Raw genomic sequence first — 18,326 nt, 5'->3', positions numbered from 1 at the left:
TGTAACAAATACATTTTTAAAAAAATTGGAAATTAAATGTATTAGTGTGAATAATTCATCAGCGCACCAGCTGTGTGATAGTAACATACAGTTCTACGAGATATCTATGACTATATTAAAAATAAAAATAAAAAAGGATAAAGTGAGAAAAGCCCAAATTCAGCTACTATTCAGTCAATTGTCCAAAAATTTGTGAAGGGCCATCATCTAAATTCTACAGACAAAATGAGTAAAGTTGTAAGATGTCACTTCCTCGAATTCTTATCCACTAGGTCGGCACCACTGACATAACCAGCGACGAAGGAAATGAACCTGAAAGGGGCACCGATGAGTGGGGCATCTGTAAGTGGGACGGCGGTCTTACCGTCGTCCTCAACTCCTCCCTTTGACTCCACAGTCTGAACTTCATTCTCATCGAGGGGAATTTGGACTATTTCTCCAGACTCCTCGGACTTTAATGAGTTTGACATGACGATGGAGTGGTTGGTGGTGTCCCCCTTGTCGCTCAGCATTGGCTCATCCTCTACGATGACAATCTCTGTCGGTGGCTCTGGTTTCTCAGCTAGGATGGGTAAGTTCTTACTAGATATGGAACTGCGATCAGCAACACCATTAGTTCCATCTACTCCGAGAACGGAACTGGGCCGGACAAGTGAGGAGTGCCCGGAGGTTACTTTATGTTGATCGAGTTTAAGGTACAACTCATTCACCTTGAAAGAAGAATTACATGAACAGTGGATCAAACGAAAATTCAAACTTACAAAGCATCAGTTAATAGGACAAGCGGATAATGCATAGAACAGAAAGAATAAAAGCCAAGAGATACCTTCTCTACAAGCTCCGAATTTTCTGTTATCAATCTCTCAACCAGCGAGCATGCTCCTTCCAGCTGAGAGTTCAAGACATCGCACTCTGAAGAACGCTGCATCACAAAGAGAGTTGTAAGAATATTTATTCTTCTCTATCCACTTCCAAAGAGTTCCAGAAGAGAACTGCTATATGTTATTGAAAGAAAAAGTTAAGTTCTGGTGTAATGTGAATTGCTCACTTCTCATTTTTGTCACGGGACTGATAGATTAATTACCAAAAGAAAGGCTAAAGTCCAGCATACTTCTTCCACTCAATCAATCTTAACATAAACTAAGGCTATGTCCTCTGTCTATACAAATGTTAGTCATGCACGTCTCAGACCAAACAGCACACCTTTATTTGCTCATCTAGAGCACGAGCAGTGGATATATTAGTGCTCTCCAGGTTCTGAATCTGTTCTTGCAGCCCAGATATGATATCAGTAAGGCGTTGGTTCTCTTGTATGGAGATGTTCTTGGATTCTTCCAACTCCCCCACCTGCCAGGCTTTGTTTTTAATTTCCGTATCAGAACAAACATAGATGCTGCACTAGAATGGTGAAACCCAGAGAATATTCTGCCACTCAATCATACTTTGTCATCTAAAGTAGGAAGGGTTAAACTTTTCCGCTTATAATAAAGAAAAGAGTACGACAGGCCAAATGCAAAACAAGCAAATTCCTCTCAGAAAATCAGCAGAATGCAAGAATGCAGGAAGAAAAACAAATATATAGCAGTTACACTGATTTCAGCTTAAACCCTTGGCAGAAAAGTATATTGCATGAGAAAAAACTTGTTCATTTGACCCCTCCTGGAGTATAATATAAGCTAGAGGCAGGGTTTAAGCATTGGACAGCTGCAAGATTTCCAAGTGATGAAGCCTTACAGCATTAAATGGTTAGTCAAGGTTATTAAATCAGCAGCAAACAATTGGCTAATACCAGCAGATTACCTCTAAAGACTACAAGCAATGGTCCTCATTAATGCTGATAAACTGGCGACAGGTTCAGCTGAAGATGCCGATACATGTCAATAATTTACCTCAGTTCCATAATTAGGTTCACATTTTGCTCTTTGCATGCCATGAATAACTTAAAATTTATGCAATGCAAAGTGCGCAACCATGTGAATGCGCATAAAGAGCCTCGCATCACACTATTGTGCATATGGAATGTAACTAAGTGAAAAACAAATCACAGCAAAGCATACCTGCAGCCGTAGTTTTGTCAGTTCCATCTCCATATTAGAAATTGTTTCCTTATTTGATTTCTGCAAGACACAAATAACAATTAAAAATTCAAAAAAGAAGTATCACTGTAACAAATGCACTTAGCCATGCAATGGCATGTGGAACAGATGGACAAATCCATGGAAAAAAAAAATTCTTGTTGCGTGTAATTTAAAGGAATATACGAAATATATTGGAAAAGATCCAAAACCTATCCTTCAAAATTTTTCAATGGACCAGGATGGAAAAAAAAAATTTCATCATAGTCTTCCCGTCAAGACTAAAACCAAGAAACTCTCTAAAATCTAAATCTGAACTATTTCCTAACCTACATTTGAAAGAATAACGGTATGCTTTTCTCTACAAATTCTCATTAAGAATTGGATAGAATGCATATCGCAACAGATTTAAACTCCTAAATTTCTTAGCTCGCATCCAAAACCAAGAAGACTAATAATTATGTATGATCAGTTCTCCAGCTAATATTCTGCCAACAAAGAATAACATCAGAATATTTTCTTCCAAGAGAAAAAAAATTTACAATCATAAAGAGGCTAGAAGTAGAAATAAGAACAGAAAGATGTTCACCTCCTTCAGAATCCAGGAATCATAGTCTCTTTCAAGCTGTCTGATTTTTTCCTCCAAGCTTTCCTGTAAAGCACTTTAGGTTTTAGCACTATCAAAATCATCTTGCTGAAAAGCTTCCAATGAAATATGCATGTTGGGAGAACACAGACCAGGGGACATAAACAAGAACATTTCTTCCTCGACCTGCTTGATACATTGTATAAGCTGGAAGAGAAAAAAGAGTTCCATATATTACCTGTTTCGATCCAAGCGAAGCTTTGTCTTCCGACAAATGGCCAATTTTATCCTCCAAGCTTGCCTGCATGTAACCCGAGTTTCATCTGTAATTTCTGGAGAAGATATATGCTTACCTTTTTTAACATAAAAAGCATATGTTTACATTGCAGAGCAAAACTATTTGTGCATTAGATTATCAGTTCTAAAGAACCTAAAAGCTTTCGACGTGGTTTCTCATAGTCTAAGACTGCAGTTACCTCCTTCTGTAGCCAAGATTCCTTTTCACTCTGAAGTTGCGCAAGTTTTACCTCCAGATCAGCCTGAAAATAGTCATCTACCAAAAGGTGAGTATCAATAACCAGCGATGAAAAGATGCACATGCAAAGCACATCTTTTGTAGAAGATCACCCAGAATTCTTCCACTTTTGATTCAGTTTAGATTGAACCATCTTACCTGCTTTTGTAAATGCAGATCATTTTCACTCCTTAAATACTTAATGGTCTCTTGCAGGGATGCCTGTAAGAATGTTTGCTTCATCAGCCAAATCCAAGAAACTTCGATGAGGAGCTTGCTGTAAGAACCAAGAAATAGAACCAGTGGACAGAAGCTCGAGATAAAATTATTAGGGATCAACTAACTACCTCAGTTTGCAGCCACTGCTGCTTCTCTGCTTGAGCTAAATCGGACTGAATCAGGAAGTACATGAGAACATATAACAGTGCATCAGGAGCTGTTGGAGTGGCATACATAAGGCACGTGTGAGTAAACAAAAAACACTCACATTCATAGCCTCTGTGCCATTGGACTGATGCATGTTTGGTTCATCCACCTCCTCGTTTCTTGCAGCAATGGCCTCATTCTGATCATTCTGCCCATTACCCGCATGATTTTGTTGTTCTGCAGAAGTAGCTTCTCCGTCACCATTGCCCGCCACAGCGGCTTCTTCTACGACTTTATTGCTCTGCTTGTTTTTCTTCTTCTTGTTTCTCTTTTTTTTCTTCTCGTCCTCCATTGTTTGCAATCGATACTCTCTAATCACTCAAAACCCAGATCCTGGCAGACAAAAAGAAGCTCTTTTGAGCAAGCAGAGATCCCCGAGATTAAGAAGAACCAACCAACAGTTTCACTGAGCGAGCATTCAATCACCCACCAGCCACAGCTGAACCGACGAGGGGCGGTGAACGAGGCACCTCAATCAGCATCACTGAGATCAATTCGACATCGAATACCGCATTTAAAAAAAAAAAGAGTAAAGCGAGATGACGCCAGCGTTCCGGCATCGGATCAATCCCAATCCCGCAATTAAAGGAAACCCTAGACTAGGGAGAGGAGACTGCAACGGAGATGGGCACGTGAATAATGTGATTGAGAGGCGTACCTTTGGTAATCCGGTGGCAGGGCCAGGGGAGTCGAGATCAGATGAGGATGCGTTCTCGGGGAGAGACGACAATGTCGATTAGCTAAGCTCCCTCACCCACAGAGAGAGAGAGAGAGAGAGAGAGAGAGGGGGGGGGGGGGGGGGGGGGGGGGGGGGGGATTAGCAGACGACACGTACGGCGGGATTGCGTGAGAAGGAGATGAAGGAGAAGAAGAATGAAGAAGAGATGGATTGATGAAGAGATACATAACTAACGGCAGTGCTCTAAACACAACTGAAGCTTTATTTTTTTTTAATCCCTTTTTTTTTGTTCATATGGGCGATTGCGATTGCGACGTCTCAGGCTGCATAAATTATGTTTACCAAAAACGAAAAAAGTGCATAAGTTAAAAATGAATAGTAATTTTTTTACTGGTCCTTTTTTTTTTTTTGGTTCTCAGCGGAATATGGGGTAAGATGTAAAATTATTTTGAAAAAATTAGATCGTGATAGAATTCATGCACCAATGATGTATACGCATCGAACATGAGATGTTATGGTTGTAGAGAATGTGGCGACTCCAAGGAAATTAACGTAGTATTGTGGCTTACAACTCGGGCGAGAGTCAATAAACGTATCGATACAGTATAATCGTGAGTATAAGTAATTTCAGGTGCTCTTAAATCCTAACCATTGTTTTTCTAATTCCCTGATATGTATCGCGTGCAGTACGGGCACAAAAAACACCCGAATAATATCCAAGTTTGTAAAGTTCGAGGTGAGTCGACCTTGTCTATGGACTTGGATTACCAATTAGACATCTATTATATTGCTCATTGTGCAACGTCTCTTAATATTCCCTTTACATTTATTATATTCTCAATACTCAAAAATAATTAATTAAAACAATTCAAAAAAAATCAATATGACTTGATTCAAGCAGTTCGACGTTTATTCTACTTAAGTAAAGTTTCATGTTTGAATTTTTGTGAATGTAGAAAATTCATACTATGAGAGCTTTACCTCTTAGTGAGTTAACCCAGTTCGATTTAATTAATCGGAATCCAATTGGACTTCCGAATATTAGAGTTCACACCGAAAAGAAAATATTTGCAGTTTTAATAGTTTTAGAAGTAAATATTCTTGCCGTTTGTTTATGTGGCTATTTTTTGAGCTTTTAAGGATATCTTTTTGTCAAGAATTGAATTTTGTACAATTGGAGGAAATTTTCCTATTTTCGTTGCATGCAATTATGCGTATCAACCTAATATTTATTTTTCCTTGTAAAAAAACCCGTCCATTATATTAATTCCTTTTACAGGTTTTAAATTGGTTAAATTATGAGATCTGTTCTTTTAGTTGGATATTCCACCCGCTCTTTCAATCAATCGAGAAGTTATTGGGTGATCATATCTCGTCACGTGGCATGATAAAGCACCAATAAAAATGCATGAAAATAAAGACTTTGTGCTAATCATTCAGATAATTACCATAATTATTCTTCATTAAATAATTCTTATTAATTCTTTTTTATCATGTCATTTGTGGTAGGATCATCCAAAATTTTCTCCAATAAATGGGTCTTGGATAAGGAAATTTATTTCTATTTACATGAACTCTGTTAAATCTCCTAGAAATACGTATTCTTGGCTATTATTTAACGTGTCATTGATGCTCCCCGAATTCTTCTGTGGGAATAATTATTGTATTAAAGTTCAAATTTATTGAATTTTCATTATTTCACTGGAAATGAAATTATAGGATTTCACAGCAAAAAGATCATTCCGTGTGACTGCCAAATGTTTTTATCCTTAACCCATATGGTCGTTACTTTTCCTTTGCCTTTTATCACTAGCCCAAAGCAACAGAGCGAACTGAGTAGGGGAGAGAGAGTGTGAGAAAATGAACAGAGAGGGAGAGTGAAAGAGACATAAAGATGGTGAGAGAAGAATGGAGATTTGGTGACGATCGTTTTTCTTAGAGCATGAGGTCGAGGTCGTCTCATGGTAAGTGATAGTGTCTTCTATTAGTATTTGCGAAATAAAAGTTATCTTCAAAAGAAGATAATTTCTTAAATCGATATCGGTTCGTGGTTTATTATTTGCTAAAATCGAGGCCCTTCACAAAATGGTATGGAAGTCACAGATCGAAACATGAAAGTGGGTTGTCATGTAATTTCCCACGCTCTAGTGTCTCGTTCATCAGGGATATCCTGTTTTCCAGTAGAAAAAGGGAGATCCATTGAGGATCTGACGATACCGGCGAGCAACCCAGAAATTATCAGCATTGATGCAGATAAGAAGAATCCTCCATTGTACAGCATCTATGCGCCAGATATCTATGACAATCTACGTCTCGCGGATGTCTTAGTGCCGTTGATTAATTGATAGACTTTGAATAATAGCCATGCCAATGCAATTAAATGGTGAATTTAGAAGCCCCTGTTGTCGTGGTTGCCGTCTTGTCTTTTCAGCTCGATAGGAGGGTGAAATGTGACCATATGGAGATTTTATCGCTAAGGGAATGAGGAAAATCTTGGTTGAATGGCTTGTTCAGGTCTAAACAGTATTATGAAGATCATGTTCATTAATCGATAATAATATCCTAAATAGATATCATCGGTCATGATGATTAGCAGGGAATAAGCAACGTTGTTTGAGAAATCATTTCAGGTATCAGAGGAGTATAGCTTAGTCCCAGACACCCTATACATCACTTTACATCTCATTGACTGGTATCTCTCTCAAAACGTCGTCAAACGACACGGGCGGGCTCCTACTGCTCGGCATCACTAGCATGCTCATTGCCTCGTAATGATTCCTTCTTCCGACCTTCATATATCTAAATCTCTTTGTTATTCTTGTTCATATATAGATTCTGACTGGTTATACCAAAAGGCCGAAATGAAACATTCTCTTCCTTTATATGTTAATAATGCTCGCTTGAAGGAAGTACGAAGAATGTGGATCGACTCTTGTTTATGACAGATAACACTTACACGAGAGAAGAGGTTGCTATCAGACTAGACTTCTTATTCCTTTGTCCAATCCGAATACTGATCATGTTTCCTCACATTTTGTCCGATCAAGTACTTTAATCTGGTAGGTGTTGAGAAAGGAGGGCCAACTATAATTCTTGGTGGTATTCCCAGCCAAGTGGGACTCTTGATAATTCTTGTCGCCCTTGGGTCTGGTTTTCTCCTTGAGACACCTTGGAAACCCTCAGTTTGGATGGAGAAGATGGAGGATATCCATTCCCCCCACTTCCCTCGATCCAAAACAGAGTAATGATCATGTCATTCATATCGTTTTACGTATGTTTCAGTGTTTGGACTTGATTTTTCCTTCGTGACAGAACCCACCCTTGGAATATTACACGGGTACGAGGTGTCCGATCTGAAAACAACAGTCTTTGCTCTGCAAGATCTAATAGCTGAATATGAACGGATTCCCGCTTAGTGCTATCCATGCGAAGTACAGGCAGCAAAAGGTCACAGAACCATGCCCCTTCAATATGCATTCAATAACTAAACTAAACCTCGTGTTATTGCAGCGATTAACGTCCGACGAATGTTTACAACACGTACCATGCATAGATGTTCGCTCCAGTAGAAGTTCTTTCTTTAGTAATTTCCTCTAATTATCAATTGCACGGGACGCAGCCCGAAGAAATTCGTCGCTCACTAGAACATCTAACGAGTTCCTGCTGATTTCCACATGACAGCTCAACTCCGTGACCGGTCTATCTTCCAGTAAAGCACTGGAAACACTCTTCTGAAGAAAACCAAATGCGCAATCCGCGGGCTACTACAAGGCTACTAATGTATATAAATGGAACGTGAGACGATGTGGTTACAAAGTAATATACATTATCCAAGGAAATTGTTGTAGTATCAGCATATGGGACTCATTCGATAACCGGCAAGATGGATATGATTATCATCTATATCTATACTATTTAAAAAAGGAGAAGATTTTTTTTGTCGAACATTCTGTTTCCTAAAATATCCTTCTTCCAATTAGATTAAAATTTTTGAGTCATTAGATGTAAGGTTAGTTTTGTAAATTTGCATTTTCACTTCTTTCTCAACCCATATTTTCCTCCTAAAAGTTCTCCTTTCTCTCTCTCGTTCTCTCCCTTCTCTACATGCATAACTTCCTCAAAATCAATTTTAAAAAATAATTAATTTAGCTCTCAAAATCAAGTTTTTATATTTCGACGAGGCAGAGTATATTGTTCCGACTCATTAAGCTTGATGAAAAAATTACAATGCATTATAGAACTTGAACTTCAGAAAAAAAAAAATTAATGAATTTTGCACGTAGCACAGGTTACATCTAGTGATATCATATGATCATGGGATATAAGTGATTTTGAGTGCTAGCTCATGATCATGGATGGATCGAGGAGCAGTGACCCCTAAAATTTACACCCCTTGAAAAGATTTATATATAACTAGGTGGAAACTCACGCGTCGCGCGGGCTAATTGAAAGTAAAAGTATAAGTCAACACAAATTGCCCATACATATCTTGAATTATAAACACTCTAAATATGTCATATAAAATTTGTTTGGAGAGCAAAGGGAAAAAAGATTGTTAATATTACGATCATAATTCTATTCAATCATATTATTCTAAGCAATATATTGTATAATCTCACAATGATGTACTAAGCAACTGGGTTCACACTATCCACATGCTTCCAATATATGCAGAAAATTTCGTAGAATATTACCATAAGTAGAAATAATCTTACCCCTACAACCAGGCAAACCGGTTCAAATAAGCTCCAAATATATGCGCAAGATTACGTTCAAAATTATATACGTAAAAAAATGACGAAATGTTTCATTTCAAAAATAGAGAAAAATAAGAGCTTTTGAGTGATGTTGCAAAATCCAAGATTGGTATGTCAGAAAACGAAGCATTTACAACGTACTTCCAGAAAATACAATGAATTTTCCATTATGCAAATATGAATTGAATATGGACAATCAACTAATAGTAACATGTATTCAACGTATCCGCAAACGTGAGAATGTAAGACGTCAAATTCAATGAATTAGTTTAAAAAATGAACGGATATACAAATCTTTTTATTATAAATTTAATGACAATTCGCTCTTTAGAATTTATATATTATATAAAAATTCTTCAAATTTTGATCACTTTTAATTATATTCATCCCCTTAATTCGGGAAAAACTATTTTAAATAACAGAGCGTGAATCAATTCACCCTTCTTGCGAATGACAAATGCCTCATAACAGTCCAGCTTTTGATCTTGTTTGTGACACGATCAGTTAGTGCATTTTAGTAAATAATAATATAACCTTATAAAAATGAACTTCATACCAAGACGAGACGATCGAGAGCTTCCGATCCGATGTTAGCATGTCGGATCGGAACCATGCGTTATTTCATGGTATGCGGGATCCGAGACGCATAGCTAAAGTAAACGTAAACTCTGCGGGGGATTGCAATTTGCACGTGAAGAGCTGCCTGTAATAATTCGTGGATTTTCCCCACGTGCTGGGCCGGCCGAAGTGAAACGACGTGTCGTTTTGACTATGGTAAGCTGTTCCAGGTCGTTTTTGTTGACGCCGGGGGACCCGACAGAATCGACGACAAACCCGGACCTCCACCGTGCGGGGCGGAGGCCCCGGTGGAAGAGGAGGCTATTCCAGTAATTTCACCCTTGAAAAGTAGAGGCCGGCAGCTGCCAAATTACGATTCTGACTTCCTACCTCTCTCTACCGGGGTATTTAGGTAATTCCATGCCCCTGTAAGCGGACACGGACGCGAACTAGAAGCCATCCGTGGCCACGGACAGACTGTCTGGTCTCTCTCTCTCTCTCTCTCTCTCTCTCTCTATTTTCTCAGCCAGGTCCCGTCAATAGCTTCGTGGCGAGGAAGGAGAAGGAGGAATTCAAGTTCCTTGAGCTTCATCGTTTTCTTCCTAAATTGGATTGTGGTCCTCGGAGCTCGGCTGTGATATTGATTGGTATGCTGTGATTTTCTGCCGGTGTTCGAGCTCGTTTCGGCTCGAGATCGCCGCCTGGATTCTGTGGAGAGATCGGCGGTCTCAGTTCCATCGGTGCGGACACTTTGTTCCAGCGAGTTTCTATGTTTGCCGATGTTTCTGCGCCCCTCCGACGTTGTCTTGTGCTTTTATTCCCATGTCGGGGGCTGTTCTGTTATGATGCCGATGAATCGTTCTCGCGTTCATCCTCGATAATGTGCGCTGTGTATGAGTTTTCTTGAGAAAATTGTTCATTTATGGAAACATTTGTCGACATTGATGATGAGAATTTTGGATTTTGAATTAGTGATGGAAACTATGACTATGAGTTGCTGTTCTCTGCAATTATGCAAGCAATGAGCTGTCACTGAGACCAATTTCAAACTAATTAGGCTTTCTTTCACAATGGTATACCTCTGCTGTAGTGAAATGCTCATTTGGCCGACCTTTCTGCGAGTTTAAGATATGTTATCGGGCCCTTTTACTTGTCTCTGAAACTGAATTTTTGCTGGATGTAATACTACATAGTGTTTGAGCAGCTGGGGTTTTGAGGATTTAACTCGTAGAATTTGGATGTGCTGGTTCTGATGCTCCGCTGTTTGTTTTACCCTTGCGTGTTCTTCTCGGGGTTTCCTAATTTGATGTGAACTTTGTTACTATCATGGCATCTCGTCTCTTTTTGTACTTCTTTGTGGTCTTTGGTGTAATATTACTCTGCCTTCCATGTTCAGGGTACTTTTCTGCATTCCGTTGCTACGAACAAGGATTCTTTCACCTGACAATGGGTCATTGTTTAGCTAAGGTACAGATTTTTCCCTTTAACATTTACCCTTCTCCTTGGCACGCCATGTTTTCCTTTCGTTCCCTATATGTTCTCAACTTTAATGGCTATTTTGCTTTATTTATTTATTTATTTTTTTGAGAATTTATTTTGCTTGATTGTTTTTATCCATAACTATAATAGTTGGGAGTTGGAACATATTCTATAAAGTGTGTTTAAGATGTTTCTCTTCACCAGTTTTCATAACATTGTGGTGGCAATACTAAGAATTAATTCAGACTGAAGTCATGTTTGTAGCGAATTATGATTCTGACTCATGCTCATATTATTGTTGCATCTTCTGTAGCATCAGGCAGATGGAAATAATTCTGAACAGCATGTGGAGTTTGCTGGTGGGAATGTGCAGCTCATTACCACTAAAGAGAGTTGGGATCAAAAGCTTGCAGAAGCAGCGAAGGAAGGCAAAACTGTGAGTTTATTTTATTACTCAGCCAATTTAGCAATTGAAAGTGGGAATAGGCCTCTTTTCTTTATAGACGAGGAACCTCATTGACAACTCGTTGTTGGGTTTCCATTTTTGCTCTTTTATTTATGAAAGCTGAATGAAGCTTTGTTTATTTGGGGACTTAGATACCGTTCTTCAACAGGTTATTGCAAATTTTAGTGCAACCTGGTGTGGTCCTTGTAGAATGATTGCTCCATTCTACTCCGATTTATCCGTCGAACACCCTTCTCTAATGTTCCTATTGGTGGACGTGGATGAACTCACTGTAAGTATTTTGTTCATTCTGTGCTTGATAGCATATTCACGGACCACCTGCGCTAGGTTTCTTGATTATGCACATTTCTATATGAAATGAATTGCAGATATTCTGTTAAGCTTTGATTATCAGATGGAATAGGCCGATATCCTTTTCACAAAAACCACATCTTGAATTTATTCATAGCTCGATGTATTTGATGTGTTTGTGTTTATGCGGTTATACATTATGCAGGACTTTAGCACATCATGGGATATTAAAGCCACTCCAACTTTCTTCTTCCTTAGGGATGGGCAGCAAGTGGACAAGCTTGTTGGCGCGAACAAGCCCGAGCTTCAGAAGAAGATAACAGCCATCCTAGATCTACTGCCCCAAACCCAATGTCAAAGTTGATGTATAGATCAAACCCGATTCGGGCCCTGAGGTCAGAGTACCTTGTCTGTTGTTGTTTGTTCCACAGTATTCTAGTTTCTGATATGATTATCTCTTGTTTTGTGTGTGTAAATAGACCCATCTGATTCTGAATGCATCTTTTTTAATCGAGAGAACTTGAAGGAATGTTTATCGCTTCGGTGATTGTTTCTGTTCCTCAATAAATGCCATTTTGAAATGAAAGCCATTACTTGATCGCGTGTTCACACGATGGCCAGCTATGGATCGCCCTCTACCTCGTAAATTCTTAGTAGTCATATGGCAGAACGGCAACTTGAGCAATCTATTAGAATGGAAAGGGAAGTGATATCCCAAGATTTTATCAATTTATGTCGCATTTCATTCCACTTCTGCATCATCTGATCATATTGAATGGCCTAATACGGACTCGATCCCTCGAGAATCAACTATATTTGTCGGTCCAATCTTGTTCTCTCCAACTTTCTCTCACCTCCCTCGCTGACATAGCAAGGGTTGCCCAACCTGACTAACTGCCGTCGGCTCCCTCCCCGAACGATCGTTGGGTGGTCGGATGGGTGGATGGACAGGTCATCCCCTGAGCTAGCCCCTTGCCTTTTTTGCGTTATATAATAAATTTTGCCTTCAACATTTTTTATTATTCTCTTATTCTTTCAAAGAGTATATAATTATATATTACATTTATATGTGTGTGTACATACGTACATATATATATATATATATATTCAGGTAATAAGTCCTTTATAAATATGTATTTATTGAAGAGCAATATTATGGAGTAGAGAGAAAAGATATACGGAAACGCGGGGATGGTGTTGACCCTTTCATTGATATTGGTCCGACATCGTTGTCAAACCACTGACGACAGGGGATTGATGCATCGTCGTTTGCCCGACCAGTCATCGTACGTTTTGCTTTCAATTTGGCCGGACGTTGTTAATGGTTGACCAAGACGACCGAGTCTTCTTCTCCTCGTCTTGTGCTTGATGAATGACATCCATCCATCTTCCGAGAAACGAAAGTCCCGATCCTTATCGGATCTTTCCTTCTCCTCCCTTTCCTTTAGACCCCCACAAAAACATGTCATGAAACCCACACTTTTTCTTCAACTAATGGCATTCCATCCAACACACTGACATTGCCAGCATGACATTTCACATTGAATTATTGAGCACAAGATATTTCCCTTTCTAGACAAATCATCCACTTGTTCCCCTCGATTATCCTCACACATTAAATGAAAGTTATAAAAAAGAAAAAGAAAAAAAGAAACTCATTGAACAAATTTAGCTAGACAACCGATAGGTTACACAAAAGTTACATTTAGTACGCATGGACAGAGACGATGGAGTGTAATGAAATAGAAAGATTATCCCCTTGTGAGTGATATTGTTTAATTTGTTCAAGTAAGCATTCCTTGAAAATAATAATTAAATAATAGTCATTCTACTATTTTAAATAATTCTAGCTCATCATGATATGTTTTTCTTTCCAATGTTTAATTTCTAATTTTTACAATAAAATGATATTTCAACAAACAAATCACATTTTAAGTTATAACAGTTTTTCTCATAAATATTATTACTATATTTTATTCCGTAGAAGTAAATTTCATTCGATTCGATTCCATTCCAGCGTACCAAATATGACTAAAGAGGATTTGGAAGGTAGCAGTGCAAATGCATTATTTTACACACTCCATGCAATGGTATATTAAGTGGTACACACAACATAATTTAATTGATCGGGTCGAATCATCATCATATAAGAAAGAAAGAAAGCCACGTATAGAGTGGAAGAACCTCAAAAAGAAAAACTTTTACTTGCGAGCTGCGCTAGATAACAAGAAACTAACTATAACCGTGTTAAGACATCTCCCCGACCGAATTGAGTGAATAGAAGTGAGACATGGTCAATTTCATTCGCATCCATCTCACCGCCCTTTAGGGTTCATGATCTGGGAGAATACGGCACTGGCCACTCCACTCTCCTGGAGCTGTACAGCAAACTCGAGGTTCCACAGCACGTCACCCATCGAAGGCCTGTCAATGCCCTGATCAGCCACGCACTTCATTGCTGTCTCAGCGACCTTCCTAAAGCTCGCGGGAGCAATCTTGCCCTTAAGGAAGGGGTCGATAATCTGATCAAGAATGCCTTTCTTGTGGCAATGGGCAGCCCATTCTGCTAAACTTACTTGCTCTTCCGGCAGTGTCAGGTTCAGCGCAGGACGGGCACAGAGGATCTCGAAGAGCACGACCCCAAACGAGTAAACATCAGACTTGTCAGTCAGTCGCTGCCTCCTGAAGTACTGAGGGTCCAAGTACCCAAAACTTCCCTTCACCGCAGTGCTTACATGGGTGTGGTCCAATGTGGGACTTGTCTTCGACAGACCGAAATCAGAAACCTTTGCCACCCACTTCTCGTCCAGGAGAATGTTGGTCGTCTTAACATCACGATGGATGATGGTGTGCTTGGCACCTGTGTGGAGGTAGTGCAAGCCACGTGCAGCACCGATGCAGATCTCGAGTCTCTGCTTCCACGGGAGAGGGGGCTTCTGTGTCTGGTAGAGATGCTCACGCAGAGTTCCATGAGCCATGTAGTCGTAAACAAGGATCATTTCGGTGTTCTCTTCACAGTACCCGATAAGAGAAACAAGATGACGGTGGCGGAGTTTGGAGAGCATTTCAATCTCAGTTTGGAACTCATGCACGCCCTGCTCAGAGAGAGGATTCCCACGCTTGATTGCGACTTTCGTCGTTCCTCCATCGATTTCTCCCTTGTACACCTTGCCGAAACCTCCCACTCCGAGGAGCAGAGCCTCATCGAAGTTGTTAGTGGCAGCTTTAATCTCCGCAAAGGAGAAATGGCGGCAAAGATTCGAAGTTGTGTTTGTGTTTGCTGAACCGGCAGGGTGTGAGTTTCCATCACTTTCATTCGAATCCTTGCTCTGTCTACGTCTTCGAGAAGCACCAACTACAAAGAAACCAATTAAAAGAGCCAAAACAACTCCACCGCCAACCCCTCCTGCAATAATTCCGATCTGACTCTTCGATTTACCAGATACTCCTGATGATCCTGCCCCTGTGGGATCGATGATTGCTTGCTTGGGAGCTGGGATACGATTAGACTCTACAAGATTCCCACTGGTATCGCTTAACTTGAATATCTCCACTCCATTCAAAATCGCATCATAATACTCAGACTTCAGAGATGTCTGTGGATGAAGTGCAAGCCACAGATCCTGCTGTGGAACCCCAGTCGGAACAAATACCACATAATCCTTATAAACCGGTATCCCATTGCCCCCGACCCATCCCGCTGCATCCGCTTCGGTCTCAGCAGTTTGATTGTAAATGAAGATCTCGAACATCCTCTGGTTTATTTTCGTGATGTTGTCAGCAATCTCACAGAAATGCAGCCGAACCATATAGGAGAACCCAGAGTCAATCGAGAAGATCCAAGTCAAGTTGTACTGCAAGTTGACGCTCGCATTTGGCCCCATAGATCGTGCAGTTTGGTAGACCTCCACTGGTGCAACATAAGTAGGCATTTTTGTAGGGTACTTAATTGACATGTTTGGGCTAGCAGTCTCTGTAACACCAATGGCTGCTCCATAGATGTATGGAGAGTCATTGTCCCACTGTCTGTACAGTCCCGTGTCTTGTGAGGGCAAGATCAGACTCCCTCCAACATTCAAGCGGTAAACATGCTCAAGAGCCATGGTGTTATCAACAATGAATGGAGTCTGAGTACCCACAATCATGGTTTGCCCATCAACCGTGTTATAAATATCAGGCATCGACACGATCTCAATCCCGTTCACGAACGCGAAAGTGTTGGGATATTTCTTCGAGGGGCTGAAAGTGATGTTCAAGGTATCACCCACCACATTCAACGAATACTCCTTACGCATATAGGGGTAGTTAAGAGCCTCGGTCATCTGGGCGGTGCTGAAGTTCTTGAGAAGGGTATATTGTCCGGTGGTGACGGAGAATATCGCATTGGTTGCATTGAGGTTGTTGTACGTGGAGGGATAGAAATACAGCCGGATGAACTTATGGCCCGGAGACAGTGGGATGCTATAGGTGAAAACAGAAGGGAAAAGCCTCGCTGTCATGAAGGGGACCGTGTAGACCGACAAGGGCTGCTCGGAAGCCTCTGTAGTGGTCGATTCAGCCGTGGCCAACAAGAACTTGGAATTGTTATCTGGTGTCCATTCACGGCCACCGGAATCAGTAGCCATCGAGCTCGCCCCACAATTCAGCAGGTACATATCCGTGGGAACATAATCATCGGCATAGACACGAATCGAAACGAAGAGGCAGACAAAGATCAGAACTGAACCGTAACGGCTACTGCTGCTCACAGATGTCTTCCTCATGGATTCAAGAGCTAGAATCAACCAAACACCAGATCAACTCAAGGTTCTGCGACGAAGACTCACTGATCGTTAAATACCCAAACCCGACCTCAATCGACAGAAGCTACGAGCTGCTAGATACAAGATCGAAGCGCGAAATTTCACATGTCGTAGAACCAGAGATGCAGCAGGAGGTCGGAAATGCAGCTGGAGAGCACCGGTATTGATTGGACGGCAGAGAAGAGGAGAGTTCCGAATGATACTGTGATGAACTGAACTAAATAGGTAAGGGATGAGGAGTAACAGGGCACGGAAGAGAGGGAGAGAAGAAGAATGCAGCAGAGTGAGTGGAAGAGAAGATTGAGAGAGAGAGAGAGAACAATCAAATGAGGCAAGCTTCGTACATTCATTGATGTCCAAAACGTTTACATCAGCAGCCTTCATACAAGGAATCAACTTACTCACACTTCCTGCTTTTTCCTTAATTAACTAGTCAGACACTGAAAAGTATCCCCACATTTTCTATTTTTCTCTATTCTCACCCACAATTTCCCTTTATTACAATTGACCCCTTCAACTTCTAACTCATGACATTTCCCCCCTTTTCGAGACCCTTGTCCACAAGGTTGAACAGAGGGAAACGCCATCTCAACTCATTTGCATATTCCCAAGTTGCATCAGCTGGTGAAGTGTTGGACCAATGCACAAGCAATTGTGCTGTAGCTTTATTGCCTCTCTTCACCATCCTATGCTCGAATATCGCTAAGGGCTGTAGATGATTGCCTTCCGAGCTGTCACCAGACCTTGGTAGCTCAGTTGAGCAGGTGGCTGTATGAATTGCCCTTTTGAGCTAAGAGACGTGGACGACTGGATGAATCTAAGTTGAAGCTGGCATATGCCACCTTCCCAATCTTATCCACGATCTCATATGGCTTACAAAATTTGGGTGAGAGCTTCTCTGAGGTTCGAGTGATAATTTTCCCTTGCCTATAAGGTAAAACTTAAGATAGAGCATGTCTCCAATCGAGAACTCCCTTTCAGACTTCCTTTTATCTGCCTGCATCTTCATTCTATCTTAAGCCCTCTTTAAGTGGTGCTTGAGTATTTGAATCATGCCTTCCTTATCCATCATATATGAGTCCGCTGCAGTAACTGAAGAATCACGAGGGAAGTAAGGTATGTGCATTGGAGATAGAAACCCATATAAGACCTCAAATGGAGTTCTTTATGTAGATGTGTGATAGGAGGTGTTATACCACCACTCCGCCAAGGATATCCACTTGGCCCACAATGCTGGTTTGTCACCAGTCATGCACCTCAAATAGGTCTCGAGACACTTATTAACTGTCTCAGATTGCCATCAGTTTGAGGGTGATAAGCAGAAGATGCAAGGGGCACCGCCCCTTGCATTTTAAATGAAGCTTGCCAAAACTTGTTGAGGAACACCGAATCTCTGTCAATGAAGGTTTGTTCCACCATAGAAGCTGTGTAGAGGTGTGGAAGGATCATAAAATGTGCATACTTGGTGCACCTATCAACCACCATAAACACCACCTCTTTTCCCATAGACTTAAGGAGACCTTCGATAAAATCCATACTAATATCAATGAAGACTACCCTAGGCATTAGCAAAGGTTGGAAGAGTCGAGGGTAAGCTAAATGCTCTGCTTTATTCTGTTGGCATACCCGGGACTCTCTCACAAATTGCTTCACTTGTTTCCACATCCCCTTCTAGTACAGTAAACTTGCAATT

General features: G+C 40.6%; 3 protein-coding genes across 6 annotated transcripts; 1 reads left to right on the top strand and 2 right to left on the bottom strand.

The window, feature by feature from the left end:
• Window positions 1–23: 23 nt before the first annotated feature.
• Window positions 24–4,421, bottom strand: LOC116202444 (binder of USO1 and GRH1 protein 1). Of its 3 annotated transcripts, XM_031534009.1 has the most exons (12): window positions 4,260–4,421; window positions 4,032–4,085; window positions 3,663–3,934; window positions 3,523–3,567; window positions 3,335–3,412; window positions 3,138–3,200; window positions 2,900–2,962; window positions 2,665–2,727; window positions 2,058–2,117; window positions 1,204–1,347; window positions 827–922; window positions 24–710 (listed from the first exon to the last, which is right to left on the bottom strand). In XM_031534009.1, exons 3-12 carry the CDS (start codon window positions 3,891–3,893, stop codon window positions 246–248), a joined length of 1,308 nt encoding a protein of 435 aa, XP_031389869.1. In that variant the 5' UTR covers window positions 3,894–3,934; window positions 4,032–4,085; window positions 4,260–4,421; the 3' UTR covers window positions 24–245. The 3 variants fall into 3 exon arrangements, with proteins under 3 accessions (XP_031389869.1, XP_031389859.1, XP_031389876.1); XM_031533999.1 differs by lacking the exon at window positions 4,032–4,085 and having other exon boundaries at window positions 4,260–4,420; XM_031534016.1 differs by lacking the exon at window positions 4,032–4,085 and having other exon boundaries at window positions 3,335–3,397; window positions 4,260–4,420.
• Window positions 4,422–10,033: 5,612 nt separating this feature from the next.
• Window positions 10,034–12,421, top strand: LOC116209725 (thioredoxin H-type-like). 2 transcript variants are annotated; one of them, XM_031543456.1, is made up of 5 exons: window positions 10,034–10,335; window positions 10,992–11,062; window positions 11,394–11,510; window positions 11,689–11,811; window positions 12,037–12,421. In XM_031543456.1, the coding sequence occupies exons 2-5, from the start codon at window positions 11,042–11,044 to the stop codon at window positions 12,193–12,195; spliced, it is 420 nt and encodes a 139-aa protein (XP_031399316.1). In that variant the 5' UTR covers window positions 10,034–10,335; window positions 10,992–11,041; the 3' UTR covers window positions 12,196–12,421. The 2 variants fall into 2 exon arrangements, with proteins under 2 accessions (XP_031399316.1, XP_031399315.1); XM_031543455.1 differs by having other exon boundaries at window positions 10,038–10,335; window positions 11,388–11,510.
• A 1,460-nt stretch (window positions 12,422–13,881) lies between these two features.
• On the bottom strand, window positions 13,882–16,980 carry LOC116209714 (receptor-like protein kinase FERONIA). Its single transcript, XM_031543450.1, has one exon. The coding sequence runs from the start codon at window positions 16,592–16,594 to the stop codon at window positions 14,147–14,149; it is 2,448 nt and encodes an 815-aa protein (XP_031399310.1). The 5' UTR covers window positions 16,595–16,980; the 3' UTR covers window positions 13,882–14,146.
• Window positions 16,981–18,326: the final 1,346 nt, after the last annotated feature.

This window comes from Punica granatum, chromosome 1, assembly GCF_007655135.1.
Source record: "Punica granatum isolate Tunisia-2019 chromosome 1, ASM765513v2, whole genome shotgun sequence".
NCBI classification, from domain to species: domain Eukaryota; kingdom Viridiplantae; phylum Streptophyta; class Magnoliopsida; order Myrtales; family Lythraceae; genus Punica; species Punica granatum.
This window is presented reverse-complemented; position numbering and strand designations above follow the sequence as displayed.

Bases quoted from the DNA above. Each gene is read 5' to 3' on its own strand.
- LOC116202444 (XM_031534009.1), bottom strand. From the start codon at position 3,893: ATGGAGGACGAGAAGAAAAAAAAGAGAAACAAGAAGAAGAAAAACAAG. The intron at 2,118-2,664 runs GTGAACATCTTT...TGTGTCTTGCAG, and splicing joins ATTCCTGGATTCTGAAGGAG to AAATCAAATAAGGAAACAAT. The intron at 1,348-2,057 runs GTATGCTTTGCT...AAAGCCTGGCAG, and splicing joins TGACAAAACTACGGCTGCAG to GTGGGGGAGTTGGAAGAATC.
- LOC116209725 (XM_031543455.1), top strand. From the start codon at position 11,042: ATGGGTCATTGTTTAGCTAAG. The intron at 11,063-11,387 runs GTACAGATTTTT...CATCTTCTGTAG, and splicing joins TGGGTCATTGTTTAGCTAAG to CATCAGGCAGATGGAAATAA. The intron at 11,511-11,688 runs GTGAGTTTATTT...GTTCTTCAACAG, and splicing joins CAGCGAAGGAAGGCAAAACT to GTTATTGCAAATTTTAGTGC.
- LOC116209714 (XM_031543450.1), bottom strand. From the start codon at position 16,594: ATGAGGAAGACATCTGTGAGCAGCAGTAGCCGTTACGGTTCAGTTCTG.